The sequence below is a fragment of the Saccostrea cucullata genome, unplaced genomic scaffold, assembly GCF_032062105.1.
Source record: "Saccostrea cucullata isolate Sc308-1 unplaced genomic scaffold, CSIRO_AGI_Scuc_v1 ctg889, whole genome shotgun sequence".
NCBI lineage: Eukaryota > Metazoa > Mollusca > Bivalvia > Ostreida > Ostreidae > Saccostrea > Saccostrea cuccullata.
Window position 1 is genome coordinate 185,429 of NW_026932237.1, and position 16,885 is coordinate 202,313.

A 16,885-nucleotide genomic window follows, 5' to 3' on the forward strand; every position below is an offset into this window, starting at 1 on the left:
TTTGCTCCCATGTCTACAATTCCGGGATGAATGGCCTTGTTCTCCACAGAAGTAGCAGCACGTATATTTCATCGATGCGGAGGGAGCCGGTACTTGATGTTGCTTCAGAACTGGGGCATGCTTATTGTATAGTTTCAACAGAGAGGCGGTTCCTTGGTCAGATAAATGTATACCGTCCTTCCAGTATAAAGGGGAATTCCAGGCTTTGAAAATTTGACTTGATTTAATCACTGTCGCACCATACTCTTCGCACACAAAACGGATAGCTTCATTCACATCAATGATCAATGCATCTTTTCGAGGCATGACTTCACAAATGAAAACATTAATATTTGAATTCCTCTTCTTCAGATCCATTATTATCTCGGAAAAGTCATTTTCTACTGCTTCCATATTCCGTTTATTTGAGGCATCATTTCCTCCAGCCTGAATTATGACATTTTCTAGAGAAGACACATCGTATTGCTGCAATTTCTTACGAATATAAATACTGGCTCCTCTGTTGGTACTCACACTAACATTTGAACATAACCCACGGGTTTTAATACGTTGCAGAATTGAACTTCCGATCAGGAGTGTAGTTTTCTGCTGGTTGCTAGATGTGGAATTACGTTGTTTCTGGACGGAACTGTTTCCTAGTTTCCGGTGCACAGGTTGTTGTGATTCTGTGTTTGTAGAGCTTTCTTTCATAGATACTTCTGGTATAATTTCCTTACACTGTACATGTCTAGAAGTGACATTGTTAGAAGCCTTTGGCAGATCATTTGTACAATTGCCTTTATGTTTGAGGACTGTACAGGTTGTCTGAGTACTTGAACTGGTTACACGTTTATTTGCATTTTCACTCAGTTCCTTTTTTAACGACTCGATTTCCTGCGTTAAGCGTTGAACAATTGATGAAAGTTCCTCCACGCGTAAGGCAGAATTACAGCACCTGCTGCATTCTTTAGTTTCATTACACGGAGCATAATTCGATATGTTCCTCCTTGGCGTAGATGCCATTTGTTGCGGCGGTTGGGAAATAATGATATTTGTTTCATTTATGTCACATGCGTAAACACTTATTTCCTCAATGAATTTCTCGCACCATGATGATGCTGTATTCCCCTGAATATGGAGTACCGAGGTACTTCTGTAAATTGTAGCTGTAACAGATCTACAACTAGTCTTAAAAATATGGCCATCTCCCTTAGTAGTTTTCTCACATAACAATTCCTGTTGCAAATATGAAAAAATAGTTTCATATTTTTCTTGGTCAAGGTTCACAGTAAAGCTCCTCTTATTGGTGGTGACTTTTAGAAAGCTTGGTATGTCCACATTAATATGCACGTCATCATGATTGTCATTTATTGGATTTGTGAATCCAGTAAAAGAATCCAGAAATGATCTAAAAAGACTGGAACTTGAACTCACATCCATCATTTGATTTACTACATAGTGATTATTGAAAACAAGACTTATTTTGTAATCCAATCAGAGTAATTGCACAGGTAGCTCAGGTAAAATCAGGAGCCAAATTTAAGCACGTCTTATCACCTCGGCGTCTTATCTAATCAAAAATCTTTGTCAGGTCTCCGGTCTATCAATATATTTTGCATAAGCATAAGCGTCGGAACCCGGGGGGGGGGGGGTAGGAGGGGATAACCCCCTTTTTTTCCTAAAGATATACTTAGTATAGACATTGGACATTGCTGCGTAGGCTTAGCCCCCCCCCACTTTCCATAGACATGTTGCAATATAGGCTTAAAATGGGGAAAGTGGTGTGTTTGGAAATCAAAGTACTGAAAGTACTGAAAAGCGGTTAGCATGCTTTCATCTAATATGTACCGAAAAAAGTGCATGAAATGATGATATTTAAGTATGCATATCTTTGTCCAATGTCATCAGAGAAAAAAAAAACCAGACATTCTGTTTTTGTAATACTTTACTTAATAGTAAAACCAATAACATTCCAAACTGATGTCACAGATGGATGCAATCTAATTAAAATAAGATGTTCCGAATCCGCTACTGCTTCTCAAACATCTAACAACATCCTATTTGGGGTCATGTAAGAGTGAATCGCCAAAGAAAATGGTTCCTCCGAAATCTTGTCTTATAGTTCAGATGGGTTTCTTGTTTTCACTACCGAACCAAAACACCCGAGGAGTTTTGTAGTAAACAAAATATGCATTGCATAAGCTGTGTTATGTATGACGTGTGGGTATCTTGTGCTCTTTCGTTTGCATTATTCACGTTCAGATGCCAGACTGAAGACTATACATGAAATTGATTCCAAAATTACTTTAATTCAACGTAAGACAATATCAATAATGATGATATGTAGCCGTGGAATTAATTTGAGAATTGTTTACCGAGGCTTGAATCTACATGGCCAAAGTGTTTGTGTTTACAAGTACATGTATTTATAATCGACAGGTCGCTCTGATGTGACCCCGAATGGGATGTTAGATGTTTGAGAAGCAGTAGCGGATTTGGAACATTTAAATAAATTTTAATTAGATTGAAATGCATGTTTCAAAATTTAAACATGAGATTTCTTCAGTTTGAAAGACAGGAAGTGCATTTTTAAAAGTTCTCTCTTGGTGGCATCCAATCGTTCTCTGGATGAAAACAATTATGTTGATGTTGAAAATTTGATTGTCTTTCATGCTCTATTGAATCTGAAGTTAGGTAATTGTAAAGCCTACTATAACAAACAACTAAAAAAATGACAAATTAAATTCTTTAGATTAATGGATTTGGAGTAGTGTAGATCTACAGCTAGCTAGTGAGAGAAAAAAGGATGACTGAGCAGAGACTTTGTAAATGAATTGATATCAGAGAGCTCCTGTTGTGTAGGCTCATCGCGGGTATAACCTGTCAACGAGGGATGCTTACTTCTTCTAGGCAACGGATCCCACCTCTTGAACTTTCAGGAGTCAGCTTTTCTTCTTAAATCGTTCATTGATCATTCTGTATTTTGATACAGATACTGAATACTTCCGTTTAGTAATATTATGAACTACTACTTCTACGGGAAGACTGGCGAGTAAACAAGATTATCAAGCTTTATGAAATGTACTTTATTGACTTTTCAAACAAGTAAATGTTCGAATAAAGTAAATGGTATATGAGAATCATTTAAAAGAAGTCTTGCACAATATGTCTAGATAAGGACATATAATGTGTATTTGCCATATACTCTTCATGCAATATTGTTCTCAAATAAATATGTGAAAAGGAAAGTTGTCTAATCAATCAATACTAGTATTTAAAAATTCAAATGTACACTTAAAGTCAGTGTAACTTAAGAGGTTATCAGTGTCACTTTCTTCAATAAGTCGGTTAAACAATATACACTGATTTCTTTTCTATCAATGTGCCTCTAAACACCTGTATTTTAATTTAATTCTACTCAAACGCTCAAAATAATAATGGACAAATTGGACAAATTCAAATTCAAAAAGTATTTTCACAGCTATTAATACGTTCCCTAGGAATTGATCAAATTTTCAAAACTAATAAATATATTTTAAATTTTTGCTAATTGCCAAGATTTTTCATACCCCATTCTTCTGTGAATAATAATATCGGTTGATTTTTAGAAGAGGATCACAATGCCGATTAAAATTAATATATATTTATCCATTTTTTTTTCAAAATTAATTTTACTACTTTAAGTGCCCCATTATTTTTTTTAAAACTAAAAGTAAGTGATCCCTTATGATCGTTTGTACATGTAATAAATTATCAAAGATGGAGTAGAGAATTTACCCCCTGGGAGCAGAGCTTTTATAACTGTTTATTAGACAGAGAAGAAAACAAACGTTTCATTGTGGAGGTAATCCTATTGCTTCCATTAAAACGTTACAAAAAGTGTAAAACTTACAGATGTATTCGGTGTTTTTATAAAAACTTTTTTCAGGTATTACTTAACTTAATAAATGGTGTTTCTTAATACTTTGGCAAGGAAAATCAAACTCGATCGAGAGATTTGCTGATGTTTTTGCAGTCTGTAATAACCTTCAACCTGCTGTATAATTAACCGTATCGTTCAACTTTCAAAAATAAACTAACAGTTGCTATAAATCGCGATCGCACGATATACATGTAATATTAAGGACCGAATTCTCAGTTCTTTGAAGTTAGTGTTCTAAGTATTGTCAATGCTTTGGTAAATACTAATAAGAATTCGATATAATAGTTATAAAAGCCAATCTTCGTACACAGCATATTTGTCAATCTCTCACCAGGGGGCGTATTACGCCAACAGTATACAAATCATAGGAAGCGCTTTGCTGAAGTTACCGTTGTAGATAGGTAGCGCCTTGTGGAAGTTTCCGGTTTTGGTTGCAGAAGGATAAGGTTACGTGCCATAAAGCGATGTCGATAGGTAGCGCCTTATGGAAGTTTCCGGTTTTGGAGCACCCATGCCATAAAGCGGTTAGCTAGCTAACCGCTTAAAAAAGGTTTGGAGTTCGAACCTAACCCCCCCCCCCCCCCCCCCCCCCACGTAATTGGATTTTCGTGTTAAACCAATGCACATTTCTTTTTTTTTCCTTGCTTGTCAGGTCTTTGTGAAGGTTTAAAAATTCCTTTTACCTACCCCCCCCCCCCACTTTCAATTTGCTTCCAACGCCAATGTTTTGAGCAGATTTGTACCGTACTAATTTTGCATTAAACTGTCAATACATGTACATGTTCAATGCAACTTTTGCAGGAAAAATTTATTAACATTGTAAAAGTTTGTTACTTGTTTACATGTAATAAATTACGTGTTCTTGGTAGCAAATTTTCATAATTTGAAACGCATATACATATTCATTTAATTGCGATTCAACAGAGGGAAACACAATTATTATTTTCCAAGGTAGATGATAAATCGTGAAATGTTGGTAGTAAAGTCTTTGTCGGGGAAATAATTACTACAGGTTAAATAATCCTTAATACTAAAGGTTAAAATAAAATCATTAAAAAGAAAGTCTTTAACCTCTAAAACGTTTAATTTATACTCTCATACTGCACTGATGTTTTAAAAAGGGCTGAATGTGATGAGCACCGGAGACCTTACTACTTGTACATGCAACAGCCTGATTCAGCGATTTTATACATGACCGAAATTATGTTGTTTTTCAGGAATCCAGAACTCCAGAATCTTCGTTAGTACATGTAGATAAACCATGCACAAAATAATATTATTGCTTCAAGAAATTCATTATATTTGGAAACAGGCTGGGAACCACTGGAATATAGAAGAAATAGGGCAAAACTAATAACAATGTATAAAATGCACAATAATTTAGTCCCTATTTACTTGCAAAACTTAGTACCTGATACAAGAGGCAATATTTCAGGATATACTACCCGGAATTCTTTAAATTATTCTTTGCCAAAATATAGATTAGAACTCTACAATAAATCATTTATTCCCGATACCGTTAGAAAGTGGAATTCCCTTAGTCTAAAAACAAGAGAGGCAACTTCTATTAAAATTTTCAAAAACTATCTTCAAAATAGTAATGTTAAACCTCAGAAATATTTTTCTTATGGAAAAAGGTTTTTGAACATAACTCATACAAGATTAAGACACAATTGTATTTTAAAGTCTGATTTATATCGCTGTAACCTAATTACCAGTCCTAATTGTTCTTGTGGACTACTAGAAGATACATATCATCTGTTTTTTGTTTGTAAACATTATGTAAAAGCAAGAAATTCCTTAATGAATAAGCTATTGTCATTAAATTATTTACATATTATAGATGTACATTTAATACTTTGGGGCGATGATTCTTTAACTTTCGAACAAAATGCTGAACTTTTTAAGACTATTCAAACTTTCTTAAATGAATGTGGTCGTTTTTCAAAATAAGTTTTTTCTCAACATCTCAAATTATTTTTGTATATTTAAAGAATTTATTCCTGTTTATTGCTACAATGTATACAATGTATATAGTAGACCATATGTATATATGTTTGTTTAACTTTGGCAATTTTACAAAATGTTATATTAGGAGAGGACTATCTAAGTTACAGAACTTGTGTCCGATCCTTTTGACTTTGTCAATAAAATATGTTCAATTCAAAATTCAATTCACAAAATAATAATAGTTTGGAATAGGTTTGAAAGTTTTAAAAGTGTTCAAACAATTTGTATGAATTTGTAACAATGTGTATTAATTATAACATTTTAGTGATGTATCATGTTTGCCATTTTTACATTCGGTGTATTATGTATAAACTCATCAAAAAGATTATGGAAAGGTCGATAAACATAAATATGTTCAATCTGTTTAATTCTCAATCATGAAATATTTTAGACAGTGGGACCTTAACTTACAATGTTTGCGAGCATCCGTAAATTCAAGACGAAATTAGCACGAAGTATCCAAAGAAATAAAGCAGACACGCGACACAGAAGAAAGGGGGGATTTTTTCTACATTTTTTGTACAGCATGAGAAGGTGTTCAACAATAAAATAAATTGAGAAGCTCAAAAGGTCTTTCTTCAAAATATTCATTTTAAATCGACAGCTAAAACTAATTCCGGAAGAAGTGTCCAAATCAAATACTCTGTGTCGTATCTATAGAGAATACTTTAAAAAAAAAAACTAAAATTAACTATTTATCAAAAACAGTTCTAGCTGCAGTTCTGTAGCTCTCCGAAAAAATATACTGAAAAAAACGGAGAGCTACAGAGCCACACTGTAAAAAATGTGTTTAGATGATAGACACTTTCCTAAGCACTTTCTTGTCACACTTTTTTTGATGCGTTGAAATTCTAAACACATTTAATTTCATTACGTGTAACGGAAAGTGTTTAGACCCTAAACACTTACATGTTTAGACTTTAAACACGTTACAAAACATGTTATGATACATGTTTACAAATTAAACACTTGGATGTTTCGTTGTCTTCCTGCAAGAAAACTGAAAAAATAACAATTGTTTACATTTTAAATTTTATTCAATGAACATTCAAACATGGATTTTTAATAAAGAATTTTAAATCAAATATACATTATATTTTTACACGCTGGTTTTAATTCTAACCAGATTAGCAAGCAGTTATTCCTCGTGTATGTTTCAAGTTTAACTTCCGGCAATTTTTCACTGAGCAACACACGCATAATTTGTTTTCATCTGTGACCGTCAGTAGGTAATCCACTGTCATTATTTGAGAATATTTTTAGGTTGTTCAAAGCTATAACGAACAGCAGACTTCACAAAACTCAGTTTCCCCTAGAGAGTAAGAAGTGTTGAAAAATGTAAGAACGATGGCATGCCATTGTGGACTTGGAGATGGCAACAGTTTCTCTGATACGTGTATTTTTGCTTTCAAGTTCGATGTGGACCATATCCTGTAAGAAAAAAATTCAATTTTATTAAAATATGCTTTTCACTGGCTGGATTTGTATGAACTTTTTTTTTTTTTTTTTTACATGCTTGATAGCTATTATTGTGCTACTTTTATTGAACCTCGTCTATATAACCACTATTAAGTATTGATACTGTTGTAGATATTATTGATATTCTATATAATGTACTCTTTTCTAGATTTCAGGAATACAAAATATAACCGAAGGTAATCTTAATCTACAGCTACATGTGCAAACGCATGTCTATTTACGTAGCCCATCATGGTCAATTTATGTAAAATAAAAATAATAGTTAACATACCTTTTATCGCAGTAATGTTGCAGTTTAAATGCATTTCACAATCTCTTCATGGTTATCACTTTGATTAGCATTCACTTCCTTTAATCCATCTTCTTTAGCTAACATTGGGATTTCCTTTGTTTCGATAACCGCTCTATTTATCATTCGAATATATATGCGTCATTTCCGGGAAGATAACTCTGCACTTCACATAAAAGTGTTCAATTTCTAAACAGTTATATCTAAACATGTGTTAAATCTTAACATCATTTAGATATAACACACGTTTAGACCTAAGTGTTTAGCCGTTAAACACAATCTAACACATGTTTAGACCTAAGTGTTTAGCCGTTAAACACAATCTTATACATGTTTAGGTCAAAACACGTAATGGAAGTGTTTATTTTCTAAGCGCATTTTTTACAGTGCACCCATTGCAAAAACTGTATATTTGTTGCGCACAAAAAAGTGCGCTCGGTTCTCGATATATTTCTCCATGTTTTTAAAACCGTGATCTCAAAATATTACTCACCCTATGTTCCTAACATATTCTTTCGCTGTTTCCACAACCATACATTCCTCGTAATTGTTGTTAATAGTCCTCCTGACCCTGATATTGTAATCATAAAACAGTTCGTTTATTTATACAGCCATTTTGGTTTCAAAGATAATTCTGTCCAATATGCTTCGTTCAGATGTCAACTTTAAAATCTTCCTTTAATTGCAATTGAGGTAAGAATTTGGAAGAAGTTATCAGAACCGAGCGCACTTTTTTGTGCGCAATAAATATACAGTTTTTTCAACGGGTGGCACTGTAGCTCTCCGGTCTATCAATATATTTTTCGGAGAGCAACAGATCTGCAGCTATAACAGTTCACGTTTTATTTATATAAACGGCAACTTTAACTGTTCCAACCCAGTTTACACCGTTTACATTGGGTTAAATTCAACCATAAGTAAAAGAGAAGTAATTCAGGTCAATTTTCATGCATCGCTATTTAAATAAAAATACCTTAGTTTAATGCTCCTGTTAAATTGCATGTGCATTACGATGAAACAGCTGGACATTAAACTAAAAAAAAACTATCTTTAAAAGCTTGTTTGTTTGACCTTTTTAAATGAACCGACTAAAATCTTTTTAAAACTTCCAAATTATTCTTTCCGGGATTTTCTCACCCTATCAACAACTTTAATGCCTTCAATCTTTTTCAACACTGAAAATTTCCGACAAAAAAAAATTCGACCTACCTAACAATGTAATTTTTTAACCCGAATAGGGAGAAGGCAAACAAACTTCATTTTAAAAACGGCCTTACGGGAATTTTTCAGCCACCACTGGAAATCTTTAAAAAATACACACTTAATTGTGAAAAGGAGATATCACACAGCCACTTGACGGAGAATAAAGTTTTAATAAATAAACTTCATCAAATTACACCCAAGAATGTCTTAGTGTATAAATAAAACAACATCACCCTGTTCTATTGCGGATAGTTTCTCTTAAGGAGACGTTTTTACGTTGCATTTACCTTGTTGACTTTAGACGCGTCTTTTGACGTTACGTCATAATAGCCATAAGGGAGGTTTTTGCTTGGCGCGTCACATACATAAGTATATTATATCTGTTTTTATCTAGTGCTACATCAAAATGCACATAACCAATCACTGAAAAAATTACACGAAAACGATTTGATGAGTTTGGGAGATTAATAACAGAGATAAACTCTGTGTAAGCAAATTATTTGCATCTAACACCAGCATCCCTGTATCGACGACAATTAGTTTTCCGGATGCCGGGGTATGAACAATCAAAGATGGAAGATTCTCTTCCTCTACATCGTATCCTCCTTATCCACGCAGTTCCAGACCCTTGTCCAAAGTAGGCACTTTTCTGAGCCGTATAATCTCTGTGAAATAAACAAGATCTTATATACACAGTGAAAAATATATTATCTGACATGTACTCGTAGATTTGTGTCGGATTAGACAGGGTGTCGAATATCCCAGTGTTAAGAACACTTAAAATAGTAAAGTGAAACAGATTACTCAGGTTGGACAGTTTTCTTTGTAGCTTTACAATATGTCGTTTAATATGCGTTTATTTTGACACTGCACTAAATCTTAAAAAAGAATGAGTAAAAATTTACCCTGAATAACCCAGACTTCTACATAAAACTAGGGCTTCGTTATCATCCCATCCATAATCACACACAGTACCCCACGTCCCGTAGATAAACACCTCTACACGACCCTCGTTGCTTGAAGTTCCATTCACAAGTCTTATCATTTCTGTGCATAGAAATCTCATTATTACAGGTAAACGAACTAATTACATTGAATTTTTGTGTTTTTGAAATATGGGAGAAAATGTGAGAAAGCAACACCAACTCACAGGTATTTTTAGTCCGTGCTCATGATCAGTAACGTGTGTTACAAATTGAACACACGTGAAACATTCAGAGTTCAGCAAATTGAAGACATCAGTGAAACGTAAACTATTTTTGATAAAAGGGTTAAGTTATTGTCACAAAATTCACTGGTTGAGTTCAATTTGTTTTGAAAAGTCTGCACACATCACTGAGCACAGACTGACAATACTGATGAGTTGGTTTTGCTTTCTCAAATTTCTGTTCAGAAATTTCTGGATTATAGTGTTAGTATTTTGATATTTTTCATGAATTTGCCATTATTTGAGGCATATTCTATAATACATGTATTTTTTCAAGACTTTTGCTGTGTATCTGCTCATCCAGTACCAGTATAAATGTTGTCAGTATTCTCATTTTAAGGGGTTTATAAGGATATAAAGTATAAAAAGACATAAAGATATAAAGACATAAAGTTTATAAGGATAAGGTTTATGAGGATTTATGTTAAACGATTAATATTGTACATATTGCGTTATGTAGGTCGTGGCCACAATCACCAACTCAAAAATAAATAATTTTAAGAAGTTAAATTAATCTTTTAATTAGAAACAATTGAGTAATTACACAGCTCTCACATCTTGGCTCGTACGTACATGAATACCCAGTTTGGCGATAGCATGGTAAGAGAGAGAGAGAGAGAGAGAGAGAGAGAGAGAAGAAAGAGACGGGCCATAATGTTAAACCAAAAAAAAAAAAAAAAACAACAAAAAACGAGAAAAAAATCGATCCAGAGAGTCCTTATAAACTCAGCTAGATTAATTTCGTTATGCCCATTTTTTTGCAGACATTTTCTTTCAAAAATGATTTTTAGGAAATTTAATGTTCAATTTCACATTTATTTTAATTTTCGACCAACCGATTACATTTTTTGCTTCAAAAACCACTGGGCCAAAAAAAGTTGAAACGTATATGGAAGCATCCTTCGGTTGTGTAAATTCTAAGTTGTTCAAATCATGACCCCCGGGGGTAGGGCGGTGCCACAATAGGGAATCCAAGTTTAACACAGAAATATATAAGGAAAAAACTTTAAAAATCTTCTTCTCAAGAAACACTGGGCCAGAAAAGCTGAAACTTATGTGGAAGCATCCTTGGGTAGTGTAGATTCTAAATTATTCGAATCATGGCCCTTTAGGATTGCCAAGGGCAAGATAGGGTATTGCAATGGGGAAATCTGTTAAATGACAGAATGACCAAAGTTACTCAGGTGAACGATGTGGCCCATTGACCTATTGTCTGTATTGTCATAGGTAGACATATTTTGGAAAGTCAAGCAGTTTCGGGCAGCAAACAATTTAAACATATTGTTATTTTTCATTTTCAAAAACATTAATAAAAACGTTTATTCCAGAAATGTTTGTCAGATTTTTTTTTTGTATCTGTAGGTAGTTTTTTAAGCAACCATAGATTAATTAAATATGTCAGGACAAGTCTGAATGATTAAAACAATAAAAAAGCACATAGATCTAAACAAAAACATCCCTTAAATGTCTCTAATGGTTGCACATTTATTTTTGAATTTTATTTGTTAAAATCAATAAATTCATTAGAAAAATTGAATTTGAATAATCAGCTTAATTTTAAATATAGCATAATAGAGATGCAATGTCTAAACAACAAACCATTTATTTTGTGGTAGCAATGGACTCCTGCCTCCTGACCACTGCTACATCTATCAAATCTAGATACTCCACAATTTAACAAAGAGCTTTCATATCTACTGAAGCAATCCATAGGAGGTAAAAGCCACAACAGATTCTTCCTATCGTTAGAAGACGATAATGATACAGGGACTCCTCTACAAATACGATATAAATGAAAATGTTTAAGGAAATAAATAATAAAAATATTCACCTATTAAAGAAATATTTTATTGTATTTAGTATAGGTTACTTTTAAGCTCACTAGAAATTTTACTTGTCTATCATCATCATTAAACGTGACAGATTTGATATAACTAGCAGAACAGAAAATCAGACTTGAATTCATGTCTTTTAAATGAAATATATAGAGATAATAATCAGTATTCAGGCTCAAAATTCCATTAATCAATATATATAAGTAATAGAGCAAAGATAATATCAGAGGTGGGATCAGATCCACTAGAGTAGTAAGCATCCCCTTTTGACTAGTCGCAAACGTCTTTTTCTCCATGTCAATATCAGGTTAACGGAAAAATCCGTAGAAATGAAATGTTAGCATAAATATACGGCAGGACTTGTTATTTACAATTATATTCCAAATTACCCTGAGTACCCGAGACTCCTACATGCCACAATTGCGTTTTTTTCCTCTGATCCTCCTTCACATATACGTCGCCATTGGTTGTTCACCAAAACCTCGACTTTACCCTCATTGGGTGAGATACCATCGGCAAGCCTTACTGTACCTGTATTTTATATAAAATCAAAATATAATTTATAAAATAATAAACTAAATGATAGCTTAAATCTCAACTACTCACCATTAAATGTGTCGTAGCAAAGGGCACCCGCTCTTTTACCAGTATTGCAGGTTTTAGATGCTTCCGAAGAGCATTCTGACAGAGATTCCTCATTTCCTTTACAGTCCATTTTAGAAAAAAACCACATTTCTTCCTTCCTTTCGTATGAAGTCGGGACTGATACAGGGATACCCCTGAAAAGCGAAATAAAGATAAAGAACAGTAATTAGAATTAAAGTCATTAAAAAAATCAGGAGCCGTGCAAACAACTCCTCTGAATTCGAAACACCAGAAGCCGGATCAAGGAAGACTGACTCTAGAGTAGGATTTCACCCACGGAAACCCTTCACCAGCGTTAATTTTCCGGGGGGTGGGGGGGTTCTACTTCGTGAAGTAGTTATAGAGTGCGAATTCCCCAAGTGTAAATTTTCCCCCAATAAGATAAAATTCTTTATTTTTTGATTAAGGGAAGGGTGGCACATTGTTGCAAGTGTCCCTTCTTTAAAATGATGATGTATAAAACTTACCTGTACAAAGAATGAATCTGAATTTCTAAATCTCATTTTTCTCAACAATTCGAAAAAAACAAAAAAAACAATGTTACACTCGACTACATGTAATATATAATATATTATACTGTATTTTCGAGAAAAAAAAAATACAATGAACGTTAAGCATATGAATTCTGCACCTATTATATTTTTTGTTGTAATATCACCCATCTTTAAGCAGTGTTGACTCTTGCTACGCTTGGGGGCGGGGCTTCCTTATTCAGCGGATAAATTTTTTTTTCAAACAAATGATTCAATCAGATTCCATTAAATAACATTAAAGTTATACTATTGTTTTTTTAAATAGCCGCTTAATATAATTGATGTGAGATTTTAGACTTTTGAAGTATATAGCTGTATAATAGGAACTAATTCATAAAGGGATAACAATAGGAGATATCAAAAAACTCTATTCGTTATAACTTACTAGAAAATTATATCCTTATCTCTAAGATAAATAGGAAGATAACTGAATTGTTATTAAATAATTAATTTGTTTTGAGGATCGAGTCACCTTCGTAAAGCAGCGGTTAGAGCATCTTTAAAGTAAGTAGATGATTTTACTTCGCAGTTTTGAATTCATCTGTGGGACGTGGAGTCTGGTCCTTCGGATGAAAACGTATAAATCGAGGACCAGTGTCTCAGTAGGTGCTAGCACGAAAAAGATATCCCTCACTGTTCGATGGCCCTGAGTGTCGTGTATAGGAAAAACTTGCAGCTTTCCAAATACAAATGGTGGCGTCTCCATATGAGTGAAACATTCTCGATAAACAATTATTGTACAATCCTTGTACGGGGGCATTACAAGGGCAGACGAGACGTTCCTCAGTAATATATAATTTTTTTCAAGATTTTGTCATTGAAAAATTAATACTTTAACATGTTTACTCACAAAAAATTGAGATACCTTAACAGGCATTTATGTGAGATACCACAGGGTGGCATTTCCTATATTATCCTTAAGGGAAAAATGTAGTTTGTTAAAATCACATTTTTAGTGTTTCAAATTTTTAAAATCAGTTAGAAACCGGTTTAAAAATCAGAAAGTAATGAAAATTTTGTATATATTTTATATATTATGAAGATATACAGAAATTTGGGGAATATATCGTCTGACCTTAATAAAAGAAATTAAGTGTTTTACGTAAATTATTGAGTTTGATATCATTTTAAAGAAAATTTTAATTTGCAAAGAGGTAGAGTAGGACTATGGCACTGTTTATCAGCAATTCCATTGTCCATTGTATGGCTTGTTTACTAGCACGGTTTATGTCCAGTTATACTATCATCGACATCCATTTAAGGTATTATGCAAGGAAATAGCCAATAAAAATGAACTTAGTCAAATGAAGTTCTATATACATAGAGAAAACTTCTTTTTCTTTTTTCATTTTCGGCAACTTTTTTTTAGGTCTACAATTTTAATTTTGGACTCATGTACTAGGGATATCATATCTTTAGCAGAATTGTGCCACTGAATTAAAGGGAACTCTTTTTTAGGTGCGCATGATGCAACTTCCTGGATGGTGCGTAGGTTGTTTGTCAACATCTGAAACTCACGTGTATTTCCGGGTAGGTATGTTTACTCTCAAGCTTGCCTATCTGAGATTTTTACACATAAACTGCATCTGATATCAGTGTATAAAATATATAAATTTGGTAGATAGGCAAGCTCTATGTTTTCCGAAGGAAAACATGCTGTAAATTTAATGAAAATTTGCATAAAAAGGAGAAATTTCGAAAATTGGCCTATTTCCTGACCTCACTGTGATCTCTGTATATACTTAACCTTAAAACCAACACTCATTTTGTGGCAGGGGTGACAACAGGTTTTTATGGATAAACTGTTGGATCATTCTGAAAGACACCCAAAACCGGGGGCCAAATACTGGTCTTACCCTATCTTGCCCTTTCTTTTTAATATTCCACCTTAAAGTGTTTGCTTAAAGAATGATATTCCGCTTGTTTTTAGAAATCACACCATGCAACAATCAGGTTCCAATACTCTTTAATAGAAAAATTAATTTTACCTTCATTTCAACTTTTAGTTTGTATAAGTTTGGCAAATCCTGTTTGACAATGAAAAAGGAGGAAATTTTTACACCCCCCCCCCCTGGAAAAAAAATTACGTTAAATCAAAAAAGAAAAAAGATAAATGAAAAGCAAAAATATAAATAAAACTCTATACCTTTCAATAATACTGAAAGAGGCTCTTGATAAAATATTGAAATGAAGTTAAGCCTTTAAGGTAGAACCTATGTCGGAAAAGTCTTCGTCACAAGATTTTTAAACTTTTCAAAATGATAAATTAGTACTTGTTTATCAATCAGTTAAAAGCTCATGATATGTTTCCTTGTTTTTAAATCTAGTACAGGCTGTGAAACTTGGTATAGTATTTACGTACTGCAACTTCACATTTTCAAATATTTTTAGGGGTATTTGTCATAAAGGGAATATGAAAAATCACAAAAATACCTCCTCAAACATCGTCGTTTATAAACTTTATTAACTGAACAATATTAAACAATATTTTCTCAAGAATTATTTCTTTTTCATTCAATTGACATAAAAGATAAGTCCACCATTAAAAAAAATAGTCAAATGAACTCTTATTATTTTTAGTCAATTTTGCACCCTACATTTGCAAATATTTTTTAAAAGTCTTTGTCACAATGTTTTCAATCTTTAATATGATGAAGAACATACCCAATGATTACAAAAAAAGATTAAAATGTATACCTTTCCCCTCTAACTAATGAGAAATAGGCTATTTACCGTTACTCATATTCTTGACCTTTTTGCACTTACACGGATTTAAGAATTACATGACTGTTTGGGGTTACTTTCAGATTAAATATTTATCAGAAATTGTACCTTTAATTTAAAAAGATCATATTTAATAGAAAAATTGTAATCAAACACCAAGCATATGAATAAGTAACAAATAATTGTTAAAAGGAATGCGCATCATTTTATTATAGATATCACAAAAATGTACACACGAACACACGATCTACAACACGTACATCTTTGACTTACCGATAGACACATTTCATCATGATATTACACTATATAACTGTAGCTGGCAACTAAAGATTTCTTATGATTGTTGCATTCCTTCAAAATGGTTACATACCATTCAAATTATTAAGAAAGTTGTATACATTATTTCATTCCACTAGATAGTCTTGGGTTTGTCAACTTCAGGTCTAGATCTAGTAAATGAAAGGTGCCAACATATTTTCTCTTATTCGAGAAATATATTGCCATTAAGCATTATAAACCAAAAATATATGAATTAAATTAAGATTACTTTGGCATGGCTGAATTCTGTGAGTTTCAAAATGCAGTATTTTCTACCATTTCTATTGAAGCTGTCAAGTACGGGAAAACGTGACATTGAATTAATTATGACGTCATAATGGATTTATGACGTCATAATGGTTCAAGCAAAGGTTAAATACATTCACCAGTTATGATGTCATACGACGTAGGTTCTACTTAAATGTTAGCGGGGGTATACTTGAAAGTATTGTGGCAAAGTAACAGTTGAATGATTTCTTAAATTAAGTTGAAAATTAGTAGAATAGTAGATTATTTTAAGCTTATTTTTAGTCCCTCCTTATAGCAAAATAAAGGCAGGGTAGTTTTTTTTTTTTTTTTTTTTTTGCTTTTGTTGATAATCGACTTAATCCTAAATACACCTAAAAATATGCTCTGTAAAGCTATGGGCTAGTGTAAAATACACATTCTAATGCAAAAAGTATATATGTAGACATAACCTTTTGATTTAGCACACAGTATTCATTACATTTCTAAATTCTT

At 33.0% G+C, this 16,885-nt stretch overlaps 1 protein-coding gene across 3 annotated transcripts in view; it reads right to left on the reverse strand.

The window, feature by feature from the left end:
- Positions 1 to 9,366: 9,366 nt before the first annotated feature.
- Positions 9,367 to 16,885, reverse strand: part of LOC134234698 (deleted in malignant brain tumors 1 protein-like) — a 35,812-nt gene continuing 28,293 nt past the window's right edge. For 2 of the 3 annotated variants that reach the window (XM_062716751.1, XM_062716750.1), the window contains 5 exons: positions 12,531 to 12,703; positions 12,314 to 12,455; positions 11,689 to 11,864; positions 9,788 to 9,929; positions 9,367 to 9,547 (listed from right to left, as the gene is read on the reverse strand). In XM_062716751.1, the coding sequence (XP_062572735.1) occupies positions 9,379 to 9,547; positions 9,788 to 9,929; positions 11,689 to 11,864; positions 12,314 to 12,455; positions 12,531 to 12,703 (802 nt within the window). In that variant the 3' untranslated portion in view covers positions 9,367 to 9,378. Of the gene's footprint in view, positions 9,548 to 9,787; positions 9,930 to 11,688; positions 11,865 to 12,313; positions 12,456 to 12,530; positions 12,704 to 16,885 lie in introns of those variants that run through there. The other variant, XR_009985244.1, reaches the window with a different exon arrangement.